The 20185-nt window shown below is 37.7% G+C and overlaps 1 protein-coding gene across 1 annotated transcript in view; it reads left to right on the top strand.

Moving 5' to 3' along the window:
* Positions 1-20185, top strand: part of LOC145980545 (acid phosphatase type 7) — a 62519-nt gene that overhangs the window by 35709 nt on the left and 6625 nt on the right. Inside the window, exon 8 of the mRNA XM_083113563.1 lies at positions 13148-13319. Within this exon, the coding sequence (XP_082969689.1) occupies positions 13148-13319 (172 nt within the window). The remainder of the gene's footprint in view (positions 1-13147; positions 13320-20185) is intronic.

Here is a 20185-nt window from a genome sequence, read left to right as displayed (position 1 = left end):
TTCGAGTCCTGATAAAAGATTGAAATATGTACAACTGTCCACACATGAGATATTCACTGCTAGCTGATAATACAGTTGAGGTTTCAAAGCTGGTAGAGTGTCTGGGACCTCTCTGACAGCAAAGTGTTGGTATTATTGCTTTGTAATCAAGGGGTTTCTGTGTTTGAATCGGGTCTCTAGAACTGCTCTGTGACCCTTTCATTTCTTACATCATAAACATATGATTTTTCACCTATGAGAATGACACTTCTTTCTCCTCTGCTCAGACAGATTCGGCCATGTGTGTAAAAGTTATATCTGTATGATTGTTGTTTATAAACTTGTCAAAAATATGGCTTTTTTGTATGAAAACATGCAATCCTGAATACAATTCTGGTTTTGTTTTGTTCTGTTAATATAAACACAAGTGAGACTTACAGAATATTTATTGCACAGTTCAAAATCCAATTTTGAATTGTATTTAGTTGATATAGAGATGAGGTTTTAAACCTGGTGAAGTGTGTTGTACAACAGCAAAACTATCACCAAAACCTAGTTACTGCTGTTGTTTGGGTATAAAAGCACCAGCTCAGCCATTAACTGCTGAACCCAACTGATATTTTTATTAAGTATAAAGTTTTGAATTGAAGCCCGGAAAATCTTATATAATAAACAACAAGAAAAAAAATGCCAAAACAAAAATATTGCAATCAGTGTAATAAAAATATATCTAGTTCTCATTGGGCTAGGCATCGGCATATTTGTAAGCCTAGGAAATGCAGAAAGGCCATGAAAATATGTCCAAGATGCCATAAAATATTAAGCAAGGCATATTACAAATGGCATAAGTGTAATTCTTATGTACAGTCATCAACACAACCATCTACATCTGGTCTGAAAAGAAAGCACGAAGCACCTCTTAATGCCAGAGCAGCAAAACAGCCACGCTATGAACCCATCCGTAGCAGTTTTAACGGCCAATTAAGGGATCACCGGTTTGTATCAGAGCCAAGATGTGGCATTGAGAATTTCTTGAACAGTATAAATTCTGATCTGCAGGCAATTCTTAATGCACAAAATGGCTCTTATAAGCTCTCCCTCAAATTGTTTGTACAATATAAGAAGCCAAACGGCACAAAATTTACACAGCCCCACATAACAGAAACTGTGCCGGTATATTCAAATGCAAATTCAGACACAATAATAAGCAGCTTGATAAATCAACTGAACATTAAACACTCTGAATTTGCTGGAAAAGAGAGTGGCTGGAGCCTATGCGGCTCATCACACAAGTTATATGTTAATATTTCTGAATTCAGCCCATTACAAGGATCTACTTATGTGCCATTGCCTGCCAATATCAAAAACAAAAGAGCCGTGGTCAATATAAAAAATGCCGACCAGAAATGCTTTTTGTGGTGTATATTAGCTGCTTTGTATCCAGTTTCAAGCCATCCTGAGAGAATAACTTATTACAAGCAACATGAACATCTTTTTGACGATGTAATGGAGGGTTTGGAATATCCAATGTCTGTTCAGAATATTGATAAATTTGAAAAAAAGGCCGGGCACATCAATGGCAAACAAGTATCTATTAATGTATTTATTTGTTCCACTGGCAATTGCTTGATAGATCCTCTCAGAATCAGTACAATTGATGATGAATCTGCTATTCCGATTGATCTGCTCTTAATTGAAGGAGATGATACATACCATTACACTCTAATACATAATCTTCAAGCTTTAGTGAGAACGCAACTAGATAAATATAAAAACATATTCAAGTTGTGCAGAAGATGTTTAACTGTATTTGATGGTCAAAAAATGGTGAAGGGGGTTCGGGAAGAGAATGCAGAAATTGCCAAAAATAAGTTAATTGAGCATCTGAAATACTGTGGCAACCATAAACCTGTTCATATGGTGATGCCCAATCCAAGTGAAAATTGCAAATTCAATAAGTTTGAAGCCTTGTTGGAACACCCAGCATATATTGTCTGTGATTTCGAATCGAACCTCAAACCTATTGCATTCTGTAGCCCAGATCCAGAAGAATCTTCAAGTACACCGTACCAGCAACATGAACCTTCCAGCTTTTGTTGTGTGGTTGTACAGGATGGTGTAGCTAGTGAGCCATACTTATACAAGGGACCAAATGCCATCAAAGAATTTGCACATATAATAGAAAATGAGTGCCGTGACATAGCATCTAACAACTTATTAAAATCAAAGCCTATGTTGCCTTTAACAGAGGAACAGATTGAGGATTTCAACAATGCAGAAAAATGCCCGGTATGTGATTGTCAATTTTCAGATACAAATATCAAGGTACATCACCATTCTCATACAGATGGTCGATATAAACAGGCCCTGTGTAAAAGCTGTAATATTAAGATCCAGAGACCAAAATTTGTCCCTATATTTTGTCATGGAGCATCCAATTATGATTTCCATCATCTGATTAGGTACGAGGGGTTTGACAAGCAGAATTTAAATATTTTAGCTGAAAATGATGAGAAATATATATCTATTAGCAAGATAATTAAAGTTGATGGTGTTCCTATTCGCATAAGATTTCTTGATTCTTACAGATTTTTATCTGCTAGCCTGGCTACACTGGCCTCTCAATTATCTGATGATGACTTGAAAATCACACGTGCTATGTTTCCAAATCTGGACCTGAAATTAATTAGGCGGAAGGGTGTATATCCATATGACTATGTCACAGATTTTTCTAAATTTGATGAGTGTTCCCTGCCACCACAAGAAGAGTTTTACAGCAAAATCAGAGGATCTGGAATCACTGATGAAGATTATCACCATGCTCAGTTGATGTGGATCAGTTTAAAATGCAAGACATTTGGTGATTATCACATGGCATATTTAAAACTTGACGTGACTCTCTTAGCTGATATATTGCAGGCATTCAGAAAATCTTCAATGCAAAATTATGGACTGGACCCAGTGTATTTTTACAGTGCCCCTGGTCTAGCATGGGCCGCAACGTTTTTCAACACCAAAATGCAATTGGATCTGATCCAAGATCAAGATATGTATCTGTTTATGGAGCAGTGTATAAGAGGAGGGATGGTGCAATGTTCCCAGAGATATGCCAGAGCAAATAATAAATATATGCCTGATTATAATCCAGCACGGCCATCAAATTATACACTGTATGTAGATGCCAATAGCCTCTATGGTTATGCCATGATGCAAAAACTGCCATATGCAGAGCTTGAATGGGTTGAAAATTTCAAGATTGATGATCTTAAGGACTTTGATGACAGTGAATATGGCCTATTCATAGAGGTTGATCTGACAATTCCAGATCATTTGCACAATAAATTTTCTGATCTGCCCCCAATTCCCGAGGTTCAGTGCTCACCTGGCTCTAAACAGAAGAAGCTCATGATGACCCTGGAGCCGAAACAGGGTTATGTCACATATTACAAAAACCTCCAGTTCCTGATAAAACATGGTGTCCAAGTAACCAAAGTTGGCAAAGTTTTGAGGTTCAGGCACTCAGAATGGTTGAAACCATACATTGATACAAACACAGAGCTTCGAACATCTGCAGTAAGCCAATTTGATAAGGCCTTGTTTAAATTGATGATCAATTCTGTATTTGGCAAAACAATTGAAAATGTCAGAAAACATGGCGATGTTAAAATAAATACTGACCCCGGCCGGAGCAAAAAATTGGTTGCAAAGCCCAACTTCAATTACAGAAGAATTTATGATGAGCACATGGCACTTTTCAACATGAAAAAAACAAAGATCAAGTTTGATAAACCTATTTATGTAGGGGCTGTGATATTGGAATTGTCCAAATTACATATGTTAACATTGTATTATGATGTGCTGAAACCTTTTTATGGTGATCGTGTAAAATTATTGTACATGGACACGGATAGTTTTATTCTTGATATTCAAACAGAAGATGTTTATCAAGATATGTCACAGCCTGAATTGTTTCAATACTTTGATACCAGTGAACATACAAAGATTCAACACCACCACAACAAAAAGGTGCCTGGCAAGTTAAAAGATGAGACACTTGGTGATGTTATTGTGGAATTTGCTGGGTTAAGTGCCAAGATGTACAGTTTTAAAACATGTAGTGCTGTTGTCAAAAAAGCCAAGGGTATTGGCAGAGTAACTGTTGAAAAAGAGCTTGTATTTGAAGATTATAAAAATTGCATCAAATCACAGAGTTCAATCAGAACATCAGAAAATAGAATTCAGAGTGAGGATCACTTGCTGACTAGCAATATTGTAAGAAAAGTGGCCCTGGACCCACATGATGATAAGAGATGCATTTTGTCATGTAACATACATACTCTACCTTGGGGGCATTGTGATTTGAAAAGTGGCAAACAATGCCCAATTACAGAGCATGATTTGAAATAAATAAACATGCCCATGAACTTATTTGGGTTCAAAAAACAGGCTATTATGGACCTGCCAACACCACAACCCTCTCCTGATTTACAATCTGTAATGTCTAAACTGAGTGGCTTGTTAATTATTCATCTGAACAGCATATTTACAGATAATGATGATGAAACAGGTAAAACATTGTACATATTTAACAATAATTTAAATCATTACCAATTACCTGTAGGTGGGCAATTGCAATTTATTACAACCCCTGAGGGTGATGTCAAGATTTCAGTAGGGAGAAATATTTATAGAATTAAGCACTCAAACATGATTTCTGGCACTGTATATACTGTTTCTGCTGGTGACTGCTTATATATTGAGGTCCCTGGGTCATATGACAAGCTTATACCCTTTTTTATAGAATTAAGAATCAGATACTCTATAATAAATAACCTATAAACAAAATGCCTAATGATATATTTGGCCATACAAGGCATGAAGATCACAGTGATGAGATTCTGATGCTTGATGTCAGAGTCAAGAAATTAAGAAGTGATTTACAAGCTTTACAAACCACACTCAATGCCAGTCTTCAATTAGAAATTACAAATTTACAATCACAATGCATGGACCCTCTTCTTAAAATTGATTCTGAACTCAAAGTGCTGCTTCAAAAATATACTGATCTGGCAACATTAGATAATTTTCAAAGTTTAGAAGAAGCTGTAGCAGCTCTTCAAGCCAAATTTAAGACCCAGGCTACCAACTCTGAGCAATTGAAACAGCAATTGGAAGAACAAATAAATAATGTCCAGGCACAGCTCCAAACAATTGTCAAAAGCATAAAATCACAAGAAGATTTTGATCTAGTGATTTCCACTCTAAAAGAACAGATTCAGTCACTCCAGATACCTAATCTGGACCCTCTGCACAATGCTATAGCCGACGTTAAAGAAAAAATTGAGACACTTGAAAATTTTATGAACAATTTGCCATCTTCTGATGCTTTGAATGCAATAACTCGGAGTGTAGCCAACATTAAGCTGCAACTTGAAACATATGAAGATTTTGGAAAAATTCAAAGTACCATAACCCATCTTGAAGGTACCATAGCAGCAGTGCAAAGTGATTTGGCAAATGTACAAGAAACTCGCCTGCCTGGGATTGTAGACACACTTGTCAGTGTCCAGCAACAGATCACAAAGCTTGAAAACCTCAACACTGAATCTGAACTATCTCATTTTCATCATTTGATAGATGATATCCAAACAAAGCTTGAAATTTTACAACAATCCACACCCTCTCAGGCAGATATAGCCCTGCTCCAAAATGCTATGCAAAATGTGGTTGATGCATCTGAATTAAACAATGTGAAATTGGCACTTGAATCTTTGCAGAATACAGTATCAAATCTTCCTACATCACAGGAACTTAAAAATATTAAGAGGGCAGTGAATAGGATATTGAAATCAGAAGATATCAAGAATATCCAGGCAGAGATCAAACAACTCACTCAGACAGTGGCCACTCTACCAACCAATCAACATATTAATGAACTGCATGCCCTGTTTGAGGATATCAGAAGACAGGTCCATGATCTTACTGCTCAAAATTCAAAATTGGCAGTTGTTGAAAATTTGCAACAAATTGTAGCTAATATCAAGCAACAGCTAGGAACCATGGAATCCAATCAAGCAAATGCCCTGTCTGTTTTTGCCACCCAGCTTCAAGAGATTGTTCAACAATACAAGAAACTTGTTGTGGACATAAAGATCAAGCCAGGCCACGATGATGTTGTTAGGACCATCAATGAACACCTTGAATCTGTAACAAGCAGATTGCTCACAGCAGAAAAGGAAATAACGGGCATAATCGAGAATCCAAAACATACAGTAATTCTTGAATTGTACAGCATCCCCAACAAAGAATATGATTCACCATTTACACCGGGTGGCAAAATATATATGCTGTCCCCTGCACAATTTTATTACCAGTTTTTTGTTGGGGGCACATTGAGACCAATCAAGATCAAATATTGGCATCAGCCACAGGCACACCACTACCCTACCTTATCAATAACAAATGCTGAGAACAAAGTGAAAATCACCAGTGTAGAGTTAGAGGATTTTACAGATCCCAATACATTAGAAACAGCCTATACTGAAGATGATGGCTCTCTGGAATTTAAAATACAAATAGGGGACAAATTATATTTAGAAAATCCTGTAGTATCAGCTGCTGAACACCCTATAGTTGCAATATTCTTGTTTTCATATTATGTCTAGACAAATTATTGTTGATGAATTACACAGACAGGCCCGACATAATTTTAAGAGACTCCCAGTAGTCACAAAGGGCATAGATGATTTATGGCAGAGCGACTTGATTGAGTTGTCAAGTGGACAGTTGAAAAACTTAGACAAAATCAACAAGGGCTACAAGTATCTACTCACTGTAATAGACACATTTTCAAAATTTGCCTGGGCTGTGCCACTCAAATCCAAGACTGGGAAATGTGTTACAGAAGCCCTCAGGACAATCATCAATCATTCAGGAAGATCACCGCGCTATTTGCAAACAGATAATGGCAAAGAATTTTATAATTCAGTGTTCCAACAATTTATTAAAAGCCAGTCAATAAAACATTACTCGAGTTACAGTGACCTCAAAGCCTCAATTGTAGAGAGATTCAACAGAACCTTAAAAAATCTTATGTATAAACAATTCACACTTCAAGGTAATTATAAATGGCTTACAATCCTACCAGAACTTCTACATAAATATAACAACTCGGTCCATTCCACAATCAACATGAAACCCTCTGAAGTAACTTCATCTGATGAGCAAAAATTGATCAGGACTGTTTATTATCCTAGATACCAGCCAACAACAAGAAGGGCCAAATACAGGGTGGGTGATCAAGTAAGAATCAGTAAATATAAGCACTTATTCAAAAGAGGCTTCACAAGAAACTGGAGTACTGAATTATTTACAGTGGTTCAAGTTAAACCCGGGACCCTTAACACATATATAATAAAAGATCACCGAGGAGAAATTCTCAAAGGCAGGTTCTATGAACAAGAACTCAGCAAAACTAAACAGCCTGACACATATCTCATAGAAAAAATCATCCGCAGAAAAGGCAACAAGTTACTTGTCAAATGGCTGGGTCATCCGGAAAACAGCTGGATCGATGCAGACAAAGTGATAATATGAGCACCTGGGATGTTATAAAGAGGCTGCCAGAACCTGAACAGCAGAATAAGAGAAATGGCAACTTGCTGCCTGATAATATTAGGTGTCTTATTGTTGGGCCATCTGCTTGTGGTAAAACTACACTAATGGTTGATAATTTTTTATTGGCACCCAACTGGTTAGACTGGAAAAACAGGCACTTGTATGTATTTTCTAAGAGCTTGGAACAATTAAAATATCAGCAGCTGATGAAGCTATATGATGGACTGGATATAGCCACTTTTGAACCAGATGTTAAGCCACTCCATGAATGTCTCGATAATTCTGTTGTTGTGTTTGATGACATTATACTGGATAATCAAAACAAGGTTAGAAATTTCTTTACACAGGGCCGGCACAAAAACATTGATTGCTTCTACCTGGCACAGACTTTTTCAAAAATACCGAAGCAGCTGATCCGAGACAACAGCAATTTTATATGTGTGTTTCATCAAGATCATACCAACCTCAAACACATACATGATGAATATGTAGGTGGGGACTTGAGCTACAATAATTTTTCCAAGTTTTGCAGCAGGTGCTGGAACCAGGACAGCTATGGCTTTGTCACAATTGATATGACAAGAACACCTAGTAGTGGCAAATACAGAAATAAAATCAACGATTTTCTAGATGTTGAGACGTATATAAATAACCATGAAACGACCAGTCATTGATGATCTTAAGTTAAGAGATTATCTTGTAAAAAGATTTAAGGGATGGAAATCAGAGAACCGAGGAATTTATGAAAAACACAAGCAAACAGAACAGCCTGTAATTGATGCTATTAATAATTTAGGTAAAAATATCAAAACTGTTACAGAGCAAAATCAAGATTTGATCACAGAGCTTGTACCTGTAGCTGCAAGGAACATATTAGATTATCCATTCACCCCACTTTCCAGTATTCATACACCTAGTCCTGTTGCTCCTAGAAGAATTGAAGCTACTCAGGATCCTATTGAATTGGGTCTTCTTGCTCAAAAATATTTAACCACACCTAAAGACAACAAAGATGAGGTGTTTGGCTTATATGCTGACACAGAGCTTGACGGGAGCATCATACATAGAATTGGCAATTTCAGAGTAACATTTATGGGGGATGATCTGATTGTTTATTCAGAATCTCGTCTCGGAGAAAAAGGTGGTTTTGTTAAGTACCCCGGAACACCTGGATTGTGGGAACTGATGACTAGGAAGAGACCTGGCAGCTATACAGATCAAGATTATGAACATTACAAAGAAATATTAATAAAATCAGATGCTCTATACCAGAACAATGACCCCACACAAAAAAGAGTCAAGTCTAGCAGTGGGGCAAAATACAATAATTTAATCAAGCCCATATGGTCACAGATCAAGACAGGTAGTGGAATCAAACAATACAACACCCTGCCTAAAGAATTTGTGTGGGTTGATGATGTCAGGAAACTTGTAGATAGGTTGCTGGTGATAGCTGGGGAGGAAAATGCTGGGAACCACAATTTTTACAATGAAAAAGTTGGAATTATGGACATGATAAGCACAAAATTGTCTAATTTTATAGTGAATGACACTAAGGGGATTGGATATCTCATAAAAATTATTAATACTCTACCACCCAAATTTTGGAATGTCTCTGAGGGTCGGGGCCTGGTTAATGACATTATAAACAAGCTGCCATTTGAACTACACATTCCAGGCTATCAGTATTGTGGTCCAGGCACAAAATTGGATCATAGATTAAACAGAGGGGATCCTGGTGTTAATCCCCTAGATGCTGCTTGTAGAGACCATGACATAGCATACAACACACATACTGATCTTGACAAGAGACATGTTGCAGACAAGAAATTAGAAGAGGCTGCATTTGGCAGATTTGTAAGCAAAGATGCATCTTTGAGTGAGAGAATATCAGCATTGGGAACCACCATAGCTATGAGCACCAAACAAAAACTGGGGTGGGGGTTGTGAATATGTATATAATAAACCTACGATGAAGGCCAAGGGTGTTATGTATCAAATACCTTATGCAGGTCTCAAATCTCTTAAAACTATTGATAGCCTTTTGACCAAAAAGCAGCGCAAGAAAAAAAGCTCTTGTCTTGCAAAGGGACATGGTATGAAATTGTTGCTTAGTACCCCCCAATTAAAAAAATTACAGCAATCTAGGAAAAAATTGCATACAGGGGGATTCATATTTACTATCCCTGCCATCTTAGCTGCACTCGGGGCTGTTGGGAGCTTGGCTGGGGGATCAGCTGCCATAGCAAAAACAGTAATAGATGCCAAGAAAAATAGGGCAGAATTAGATGAGCAGAGGCGCCATAACCTGGCCATGGAGAAACAAGGCAAAGGTGTTAAGAGAGCCATGAGTAAGTTTAAAAAAAACAAGAGCCGCTTACAAACCAAGATATTGAAGCTTTAATCAAGCCACTGGGCATCAAACATTTTAGGGGTGTGTACATGTCTGATTCTTTACCGGAACAACCACTCAACAAAGAGTGTGGCATTGTTAATTTGGATGAGTACAAAAATCAGGGCACTCACTGGATCTGTTATCTTAAATATTTAAACAATAAGGCATTTGTGTTTGATTCATTTGGAGGTGTTCCACCTGAAAATTTAGTAAAATATCTAAAATCAGCTAATCTTTATTACAATAATGCCCGTGTTCAAAATTTCAAAGATGTTAATTGCGGACATTTGTGTTTATCTGTTCTCAGATATATGTCTCAAATAAATAAACCATCAATTGAAAATTTTCAAAAGGCCTTGTGGTATTTGAAACATCATGGGGGTATTCCATCTCACCAGCCAAAATTCAATATTGAAACTCAAATTACATGATGACATAGTGTATCCCAAAACAATAGCCCTCAGAGCATTTTACGGCATGTACTTGATCCCTAATATTACACACCACAACAATACAATTGCAGTAGGGGATCAAAAAATTGTCATCACTCCAGGGCAATATAATCTGTCCACTCTAAATGCTCAATTACCCAGAGGTGTAGTGTTAAGTCAAAATTCTGTCACTCACAGAGTAGAAATTGTGTCTGCCACAGAAACAGTGGATCTGGGTACTATAGGAGAGCTGTTAGGCTTTGAGAACAACACAAAACTTGAAGCGGCCATCAAACACACTGCTATGAATATACCCAAATTCTTAGCCATAGAGACTCTGAATATTCACTGTAATGTGGCTGAGGGTATGATCACCAAATCAAATGGCATAGGCACTCACAAACAAACCGGCATTATTGCAACATTCAAACCTAATTCCGAATTCATGGAGCCAATCATCTACAATCCATCCCCAACATTATATTTTCCTGTGTGCCACAATAGAATAGATTACATTGAATTGATGGTCACTAATGAAAAAGAAGAATTAGTTGATTTTGCTGGAGCCACAACAACTGCTATCATAGAGATTAATATTTAAATAAAAATACATACAATGGAAAATATTGAGAGTTATGAGCTACAGTCATTCCCCCCAAACAGGAGGACATTTGCAAATTTAAATCAACCCAACACAGAAATTGAGGTTGATCTTGATGTAGGGGATGGCTTTATACACCCCCACAGAGCAGATCTATACATCAAATTTGATGTTGTAAAGCTCGATGGTACAGATTATCCGGCAAATTCAAATATAAGATTGGTAGACAATTTTGTACCGCATTTGTTCTCTGAAATTGAGATCAGAAAGCATGGTGTTGTTATAAACAGAGTGGATTATCCCGGCATTACCTCCACAGCTTTGGCCACACTAAAATTATCCAAAACCGAAGCTTCTTACTACAAAATAGGGGGATTTGAGGCTGGTGATAAAATATTAACCAAGAACCACACAGTGCTGTTTCCTATGCGCCTGTTGCCAGGATTCTTCTCGGATTACAAAGAAATTATGTGGAAGGGCGGGTTAAGAATTACATTTAGAAGAGCTGCCAATGATAATAATGCTTTGATGAGGTACAGCACATTAAACCCTACAGGAGAAGCTATGCCTAATACCTTACCTGATGAGGGCAAGTGCATTATTCAGACTATGGAGTTAAGAATCCCGGTTGTTGAATATGAGGCCAGTTACGCTCTTAAATACAAAGCTGATATAGTAAAAAATCCACAGATTCCTCTGCAATTTTACACATATCAATGCGTACAGAAGCCCGCATCTGGTTCTTATTACGAATTTGATGCTACAAATTCATTCTCCAGTATTCAATTTGACATGCCCGATTTTGTAGTGGTACTGTTTCAGACTGGAAGACACAACAATCAGGAAAAAAATTCAAGTAGATTTGATAGCTGCAACATCAAGAACATATATCTTAAAAATGGCAGAAATGAGGTATTTCCTAGAGAAAATTACAATTTAGACATGTCCAAGGATGATTTTCTTAAATTATATGAAGCTTTTTCGGCTTTCAAAAGGGTCACTACTGGCAATACTGACATGTACTACACACCAGATGAATTCAAGACACAGAGACCCATGTTCGTAATCAACACTTCAAAAAGAAAACAAGTTGTAGTAAATGACAGAACAAACATTAAAATTATCTGTGAATTCCACGAGGCCTTACCTGAAGACACCATATGTAGTGTCATTCTCATAGGTGAGAAATCATATATTTATGATGTAAGAAATGAGCGGGTCACAGAGCAGTTCTAGAGACCCGATTCAAACACAGAAACCCCTTGATTACAAAGCAATAATACCAACACTTTGCTGTCAGAGAGGTCCCAGACACTCTGACAGCTTTGAAACCTCAACTGTATTATCAGCTAGCAGTATATTGTTGTAAAACACTTTTTACCAGGTTTAAGATCTGGGGGCTATCAACTAGCAGTAATTATTCTCAAAATCTCACTTGTGGACATATTATTTTGCCACACGTTTTCAATCTATCAGGACTCGAACCCCGAGCCTTTTGTTTACAAGACAACAATATTATCATTTTGCCATCAGGGGAGGCTTCACATTTTATGAGGACTTAAACCCGAACCTCCACACCTGAAGAATTGGGGTTTAAGCCCCTCTTGCCATTGTTTTAAATATGGGTAAATCTATCTGTTGAGCCCTCGCCTTTTCTACACTAGAAATTCAGAATTTCTTAAAAATCAGAGCATATCACACCTGAAAAATTGGGGTATAGGCCCCTTTTGGCTTTGTTTTAAGTGTAAGCAAATCAGATTGTTCAATCAAATAGCCTCGCCTTTTCTACACTTATAAGTTGTCCTGTCCCCCCCGTAAACCCCACTACTTAGGTTGTTTTAGAAAGATATGTTTTAGATTATTTTTAGTGATAATTGAATGATTAAATAACTGTCTGGGATTCCTAAACCTTGGTTTCCACAGCAACACAATCTTTCCAATTGTCATATCCTAGACAAGATCATTCCAATTTCAACCATCCTCCATAATTTCCTTCAGATCCCACTCAATATTGTTCTTCCTTCAGGTCTCTTACCATCAGGTTTCCCAACAAGTATCTTGCAAGGTCTTAAAAAAAAAAAAATAATAATGACAGGATTTTTCATAAAATATATTTATTTTTAGGTTTGGTTTGGAAGACTTGTTTTACAAGTATGGAGTTGATTTGGAGATTTGGGCACATGAACACTCATATGAAAGGTTGTGGCCTATATATAACTACACAGTTTACAATGGAAGCATAGAGGAGCCATACAGGAATCCCAAAGCTCCAGTGCATATCATCACAGGATCTGCAGTATGTATTTGAACATAAATTTACATTTATATAAGTTTCTTAAAGTATAGAATGTGAAATTAAAAATTCTCCCTTTTGCATTGCACTGTGGAGTAGAGACATTACGGGCATGTGGAGTTAGAGCAGCATATACTCTCAATCTTGGCCATAGTGGAAGTGACGTAATCAGTATTACGCTCTGGCTGCTGTTATCTTGCAGGTATCCATTGGCGAGTGTCTGGTTGAGCCTCACAGTTACTTGTGCTGGAGCATCGGCAGAAAATTCCCACTGGTAATCGCAGCCAGAACAAATATAGCATGTCACTCCTTGTGACCGATTACTTTGGGTCACGTAAAATAACGCACACGTAGGACGAAAGGGTGATTACGAGGAACAGGAATAGTGCGTAGGAAGAGTATTGGATTACAGTGAGTGTGTTTTGCATAGTGTCGCAATAGAAGATGTAGCTAGGCGGGTAAGAACTTGAATGCTATTTGTTAACATTGCATGGTGTGATTATGCAAAGACCAATCACAGCCTTAGAGTTGCAATGGGGTGAGTGATGCAAAATAAACAAGAACAGTGCGGTTGGTAACAGAAAAGGATTAACATCAACTTTCTTGGTGCAGAAAGATTTCTTCGGTTAGGAGTAGTGCCTTTGGACATCGCGTTGCGATATCCCCGCGATTGATCAAACTTTATCCGGGCGTCGCGAAAATACTTTTATAATCACACATCACATTCTCTGGCATAAGAACAGTATAAGAAGAAAAGTTGATACCACTGTTTATAGTGTAAAATGTAGTGAATATTGGAGTTTAAGGTTTATTTTCAAATACAAGGTAAAAATTAGATATTAGTGGTTTATTTCCTTTTGTGTTAATCTTTTCACAGTACCCAAATTAGCTAACTTAAGACTTGCGAGCATAGGCGCCGACTCCATGGGGCTTAGGGGGGCTCGAGCCCCCCCAATGTTAATGATGTGGGGGCAGAGCCCCCCAAATAATTTTGCTTAAGAGGATCTAATGTATTATTTTTCTTCTCTTGTAAAGTTTACTCTGAACTGTGCGACATGAACGTAACTTTAAATACACATTTGAAACGTTCTAGACCATCAAATTTGGGGGGCTGACACCGCTAAACCATCAACTTGGGGGGGGGGCTATGACCGGAGACAGCAAAACACATTACTTATTACTATATACTAAGTATATAATTATTATTTACTATTATACATATATTAATCAGAGACATAATGAATTTAACCGATGACTTGTTAAAGACTGTTTGGGAATCTCCTAAAAGAATGCAAATATTTAGCAATATTATTGATGTGAATGAGAAGGCTGGCCATACTGGACTGCGACCACTTTGCCCTCGTCGGTGGACGTTGAGAGCCTCCAGTATGCAACAGATCTTAAGGAACTATGAAAACCTTCTCAATTTTCGTGAGAAATTTTCTGAAGAAGATTCTACTGACTCCGCATCAAAATGTGCTGGATACCTGAAGACAATGCTTCACTTCAAGACATTTTTCTTTCTCTCCCTCTACTACCATGTGATGGGTGGGTCCAATAGAAGAGGTAAACTGTAAGATGCAGTCTCCACGCATTGGTGCTACAGAAGTGGAATCAAAACTAAAATACTTGACTGACATCTTTCAAGAAAAGCGAATGTGTTTTGAGCAGTTCTGGCTGAAATGCACAGAGGGCAAACCGAGCCTCGTTGATGAGCCAGAATTGCCCCGGCAACGTCACGTCCCTAAGAGACTTGAAAATCCTGATGCTGCCAAACATCACAAGTGATATACTCCAAAATAGTATTATAAATCAATATGCACTGACGTATGTGACACAGCAAAATCATGTGTTAAACAAGGACATGAATCTACAGGACTACAAAAAGCAACAGCCGTAGAGAAAGAGTGCATCTCAGCTGTGAACAGTTGCACAACAAACTTTCAGCAAACTCGAGAATTCTTTCGCCAAGATTTGGATGCTGATAGGCTCTCCTTACACATGTCCATGCTTGGTGATATCGCAAACAGAAGAAAGTGGTTCTAACTACCATGCGTGACATAAGGAAGTTTCTTTTGGAACACAGCACCCTCGAGGAGCCAAATTCATGATGGTCCTCCACACTGTGCCAGTGACGACAGCCACAGCCGAAAGGTCATTCAGTGCTATTAGCCGACTAAAGACATATTTGAGATCTACAATGGGACAGAAGAGACTAAGCAGCTTGGCGGTACTCCACATACATCAAACTGTGCTTGATAATTTGGACCTGAGACCGCTCGTTAATGAGTAGAGCACTGCGTAGAGCAAATTTCACTTTATTTTTAAATCATGTTCATATGTTTTTGTTGTGTATGTCACTTTATATCTTAGTGTACATGCTATTTTTTTATTATTGCAAAATTAAATTTAAAAAGTAAAATATTGTAGCAAGAACAAGAAAGTAAAACTATTTTCCTGCGATTTGTGTTAGCATTTATGTAAATAATTAAATAAAACTGTTAAATATTCTAAATATTCGTTATTTTATGGGTTATTTGCAACCCATCACATGTCTGTTGCGGACATTAAAACACACCCATGCCCTCGCCAGGACTCGAACCCGATACCCCTGGATCAAAGCGAGTTCAGTCGACCACCCAACATGCTCGGCTACAGAGGCCGGCATAAAACTGTTAGGTTGGTCTCTTTAATGTAAATACATACTTTTCAATAAAAATGTTAATTGTTATCTAAGAAACAAATGAGCAGACACAAAAGACATAAAGAGACTTTGAAACATTTTCTAAACGTTTTTCATGTTACATTTCATTTGCATGAGGAATGTAATAGCTGCTTAAAAACTGCTATACAAAGACGTAACTTTTATTTTTAAAAAGGGAGGGAGTGAGTCATTCATTCATTTATTTTAGTGATCAGAGCCCCCCCAATAATTTTGACAAGTCGGCGCCCCTGCTTGCGAGTGACTGGTCGGTCTGGTGCCATAAACCCAGAGCTAGCAAGCCGAATCAGGGTACTACAATCAAAGCAAGAGTAAAATCAGAAAGGAAGTAAGCAATCTCAAAAATGAAAACTGTTGAATCCTATGTTGCATAAGTTTTCCATTTCTTATTTTGAATTTTGATTAACGTTTATAATGGAAGAATTGTATGACAGTTGTATTGCCGGTAGAGTCCTGCATGGGACCACTTTCGCTTGCGCGTACTCGTTTGAGTCTCCCACCCTCAAGCGTATACAATCGAATATAATTTTAATGTGACAGTAATCTTAGACTGATATGCAAAATATCTTCCTTGGTAGTTTCAGCCCACAATCATCTATTTCATTTCCATGTATCACTGTGTATTGGTAAGATAGACTAAACTACATTTTTACATGGAGATGATGACTATGTTCACTTAGTTTCAATTTCACTGCGACTTTCACTTCACGATCCATATTTGACAAATTGCTGTTTTACGTGTACTACTGAGCTTTGAGTGTTTACCTCTAGTTTTGTGTTTGAGCGTTATTCACTAGAGCGAAAAAGCTTTCAATTCTGTACGCTATGTAGTGTTGCCTGTATGAACTAAATGGCACTTGAGTGAAATCTTCTGAAACACTCTAATTACCAGTGTCCACTTGCTAACAGATATGTACTTTTATTTGGTCTTACCTATACAGTATACAGGGTGTTTCCAGGCTGATGATACAAAATTTCAGGGATGATGGAGAACGGCACATGCATCAATTTGTGATAAGGAACCCTGGTCCGGAAACGACTTAGTCAAAAGTTATAAGCAAAAATTGATGTATGAAAATGTAATACTTTTATTACCTGCACAAGTTTCACAAGCTGCTACATTCACAACAGTTGTTCAAAGTGGCGTCCCCCAGCTTCGCTGCAGGCACGACATCGTCGCACAAAGTTCTAGCGTTCCCTTTGGAGTAGCCTGAAGAGGATCTCCTGGCAAGAATTCTTGCTGCCTGTGACTGTTCGAACGACCCCGGGGTTGTTCCAACACGTACGCCAGAACTTTGCGCAACGATGTCATGCCTGCAGCAAAGCTGGGGGATGCCACTTTGAACAACTGTTGTGAATGTACCAGCTTGTGAAACTTGTGCAGGTTATAAAAGTATTACATCTTCGTACACCGATTTTCGCTTATAGCTTTCTACTAAGTCGTTTCCGGACCAGGGTCCCTTATCTCAAATTGATACTTCTGCCCTTCTCCATCATCCCTGAAAGTTTGTATCATCAGCCCGGAAACATCCTGTATAGGTGTTGTGTAGGTGACGGTTCGTATTTTTACGTTGCAGTTTTAATTTATTTTCAAATTAATTTCAAATTAAAATTGCCTTCATTAAAAGATTACAGCATCTAGGATGTAGATGGTAGTGTATCGCTGCTTTGTTGGATGGTGATAGTTCCAATTTTTCCCGTCAGGCAGTGCTGGTGGATTTTTCTTGGTTTGAGTGGTCTGCTGTGCTGGAGAGTGATGATTGGTAGGTTATGCTGTCTACTGTGTTGCATTGCTCAGTTCGGTGTTGTTTTGGGTCCGTGGATGAGTGGTAGGGAGTTGTGAGTGAAGTCTACATTTACTCTTGCTTTCCAGGATCTGCCAAAGTACAGGTGTAAAAGTCCGTTGTCGGAGTTTAACGTCTGTTTCTGTTGGATGATAGTGTTTTTTTGCTGATGTTCTCCAAGAGGAAGCCAGTTGGGGGAATTATGGCTGTGAAGGAGGTGGAATAGCATGTGGCATGAACATGTTGTGAGCCCCCTGATCTAAGTTATTCTTTTGTGGAATTTAACTGATCTCCAATTTCTTGGGCAAGCACACCCAACCTGACACCCTGTGCATCAAAAGATCCCAAACAGCAAGAAGAAATGCAAACCTCAGGCACATCCCCCTACCACCCACCCAAGGAGCACAAACCACACTATGCTGAGCACTCCAAAACAACACACAACCCAACATACCAATCATCACCCTCCAGTGTTGTCAGATGACTAGAGGCATGCAAATTTCGTTTTTGACGAAATATGAAATAACATGCTGCAATGTTCATTTTTGATTTTTCTGAAAGGTGTGAGGTGCATTTTTCTACCCTGTTTTGTCACGAAATAATGCGAAATATACTCTTCAACACGAAATTTACCGTTTATATACCAACACGACACTTTCTGAAGTCTGAAGTATCCTGAGAGTTATGCATTAATTCTGCTGTAAATATTTGAGAAGCAAAAATGGACCGCTTTACACAGGAATAAACTTAATACTGTGGTAACTACATAAATGTGCTATTAGAAGGAGTAAGTTTATTTTGTGTAATAACTGCAGTTTTTAAATCAAATTTAGGATTATATTCACAATTTTAAAACCAAAATGTCATTTTATATAGCACTTCTGATGTGATTATTCACCACTATAACACCGAAATTTTATTTTATTTACCACTTTTGAACCCGAAATCAATTCTGTTTTTGTACCCAAGTTTTGCTTTTTTATTTACTATTAATTTTTTTTTATTATTTAAAGTGACTACCATATAAGGTTATGTGTGTGTGTGATATCTCCACATGAATAAAATTCACTTCACTGTAATATTTTGTAACATATGTCTAGATGGTAATAGAGTTCTTGACTATACACATGAAAGCAGTAGCGAAGCGTAGTCTTACGAAGGAGGCAAGCAATGTTTCAGTACAACAAAACATGTAGTACAATGGCACGCCAAGAGGGGGATTAAAGGTTTATAGCCTCATTGGCCCGGTCGCTGGATTTGTCAAAATATCATAATAAAATGACGGTTCTAAAAATAAACCATATGATCCTCAAACGTCACATTTACTTTCGAAATTCCAGGTAACGTTATTCGTATGGTAGTAAACGTCTTACATATGCGAACTTTCCGCATACGACTAAAGGGGTACGTATTTTCTTATTTATATATTAGTACTTTTATTTGTTCATAATTTTTTAATGTGGACAAACGGTGACCAAACGGATTTAGGTAAAATAACTCATTTATTTAATTTACACTGCGTGATTGTAATTTAGGATTTGTGGGCACCCTAAAAATCGCATTCGGAGTCAAACATTAAAATAAAAAGTTAAACACAAACTTTAAAAATTTCATTTCAAACCAAAGAAACACATGCATAGACGATGTACTCACCACAATAAATTCCAAACTCCTTTACATATATAGGAAATTTCCCGCTATCGAACAATTCAACAAATCTTAGGTCGTCAAGGTTCTCAAAACGTGAAGACACTCACACGCTCTTTCCACAACTGGAAAGCATCCACGCAAGATCACTTTGGAAATCTCTGAAACGACCGAAAGTGATACCAACCTATTTCCTTAATTTTATTCATCATGGGAAGGAAAGATATATCAGTTTGGAGATAGAAATTAAGCGATGGAATCAGAATCATTACAGCAGAAAGAGTATATACATAATATTTAAGTAATAAAGTGAAATACAGAGGCGTGTCCGGGGCCGGGGGAGGGTTGGCCCCCCCTTTGGCCCAGTATTCCTATGGAAAGGAAAGTCAAAGGCAGGAAAAGATGACAAAATGAGGAGACTACTACAAAAAATCCTGGGAGCACCACTTGTGTCATAATAATAAAACTTAAAACATGTTCTTGTGTTCATAATATGTACAATATATACGATTTAATTGTGCTGTGTAAATATCAGTAGAGAGTTCTTTTTAGATAGCTTTATTTTCACCCCAAGTTTTATTCAAAAGCAGTCAATTTATTGAATGTGGTTGTAAAATTTGTGAAACAGCTCACTTGAATTACTGTGTAAATAATTTGGCAGTTGCAAACACTGGTGCGGTCAACACTTTTGACGTAATTTGAGCTGGACCGAGCTG

This window comes from Lepisma saccharinum, chromosome 28, assembly GCF_977018435.1.
Source record: "Lepisma saccharinum chromosome 28, izLepSacc3.1, whole genome shotgun sequence".
Classification (NCBI taxonomy): Eukaryota; Metazoa; Arthropoda; class Insecta; order Zygentoma; family Lepismatidae; genus Lepisma; species Lepisma saccharinum.
The sequence above is the reverse complement of the archived record's forward strand: the minus strand, read 5'-3'. Positions and strand labels throughout refer to the sequence as shown.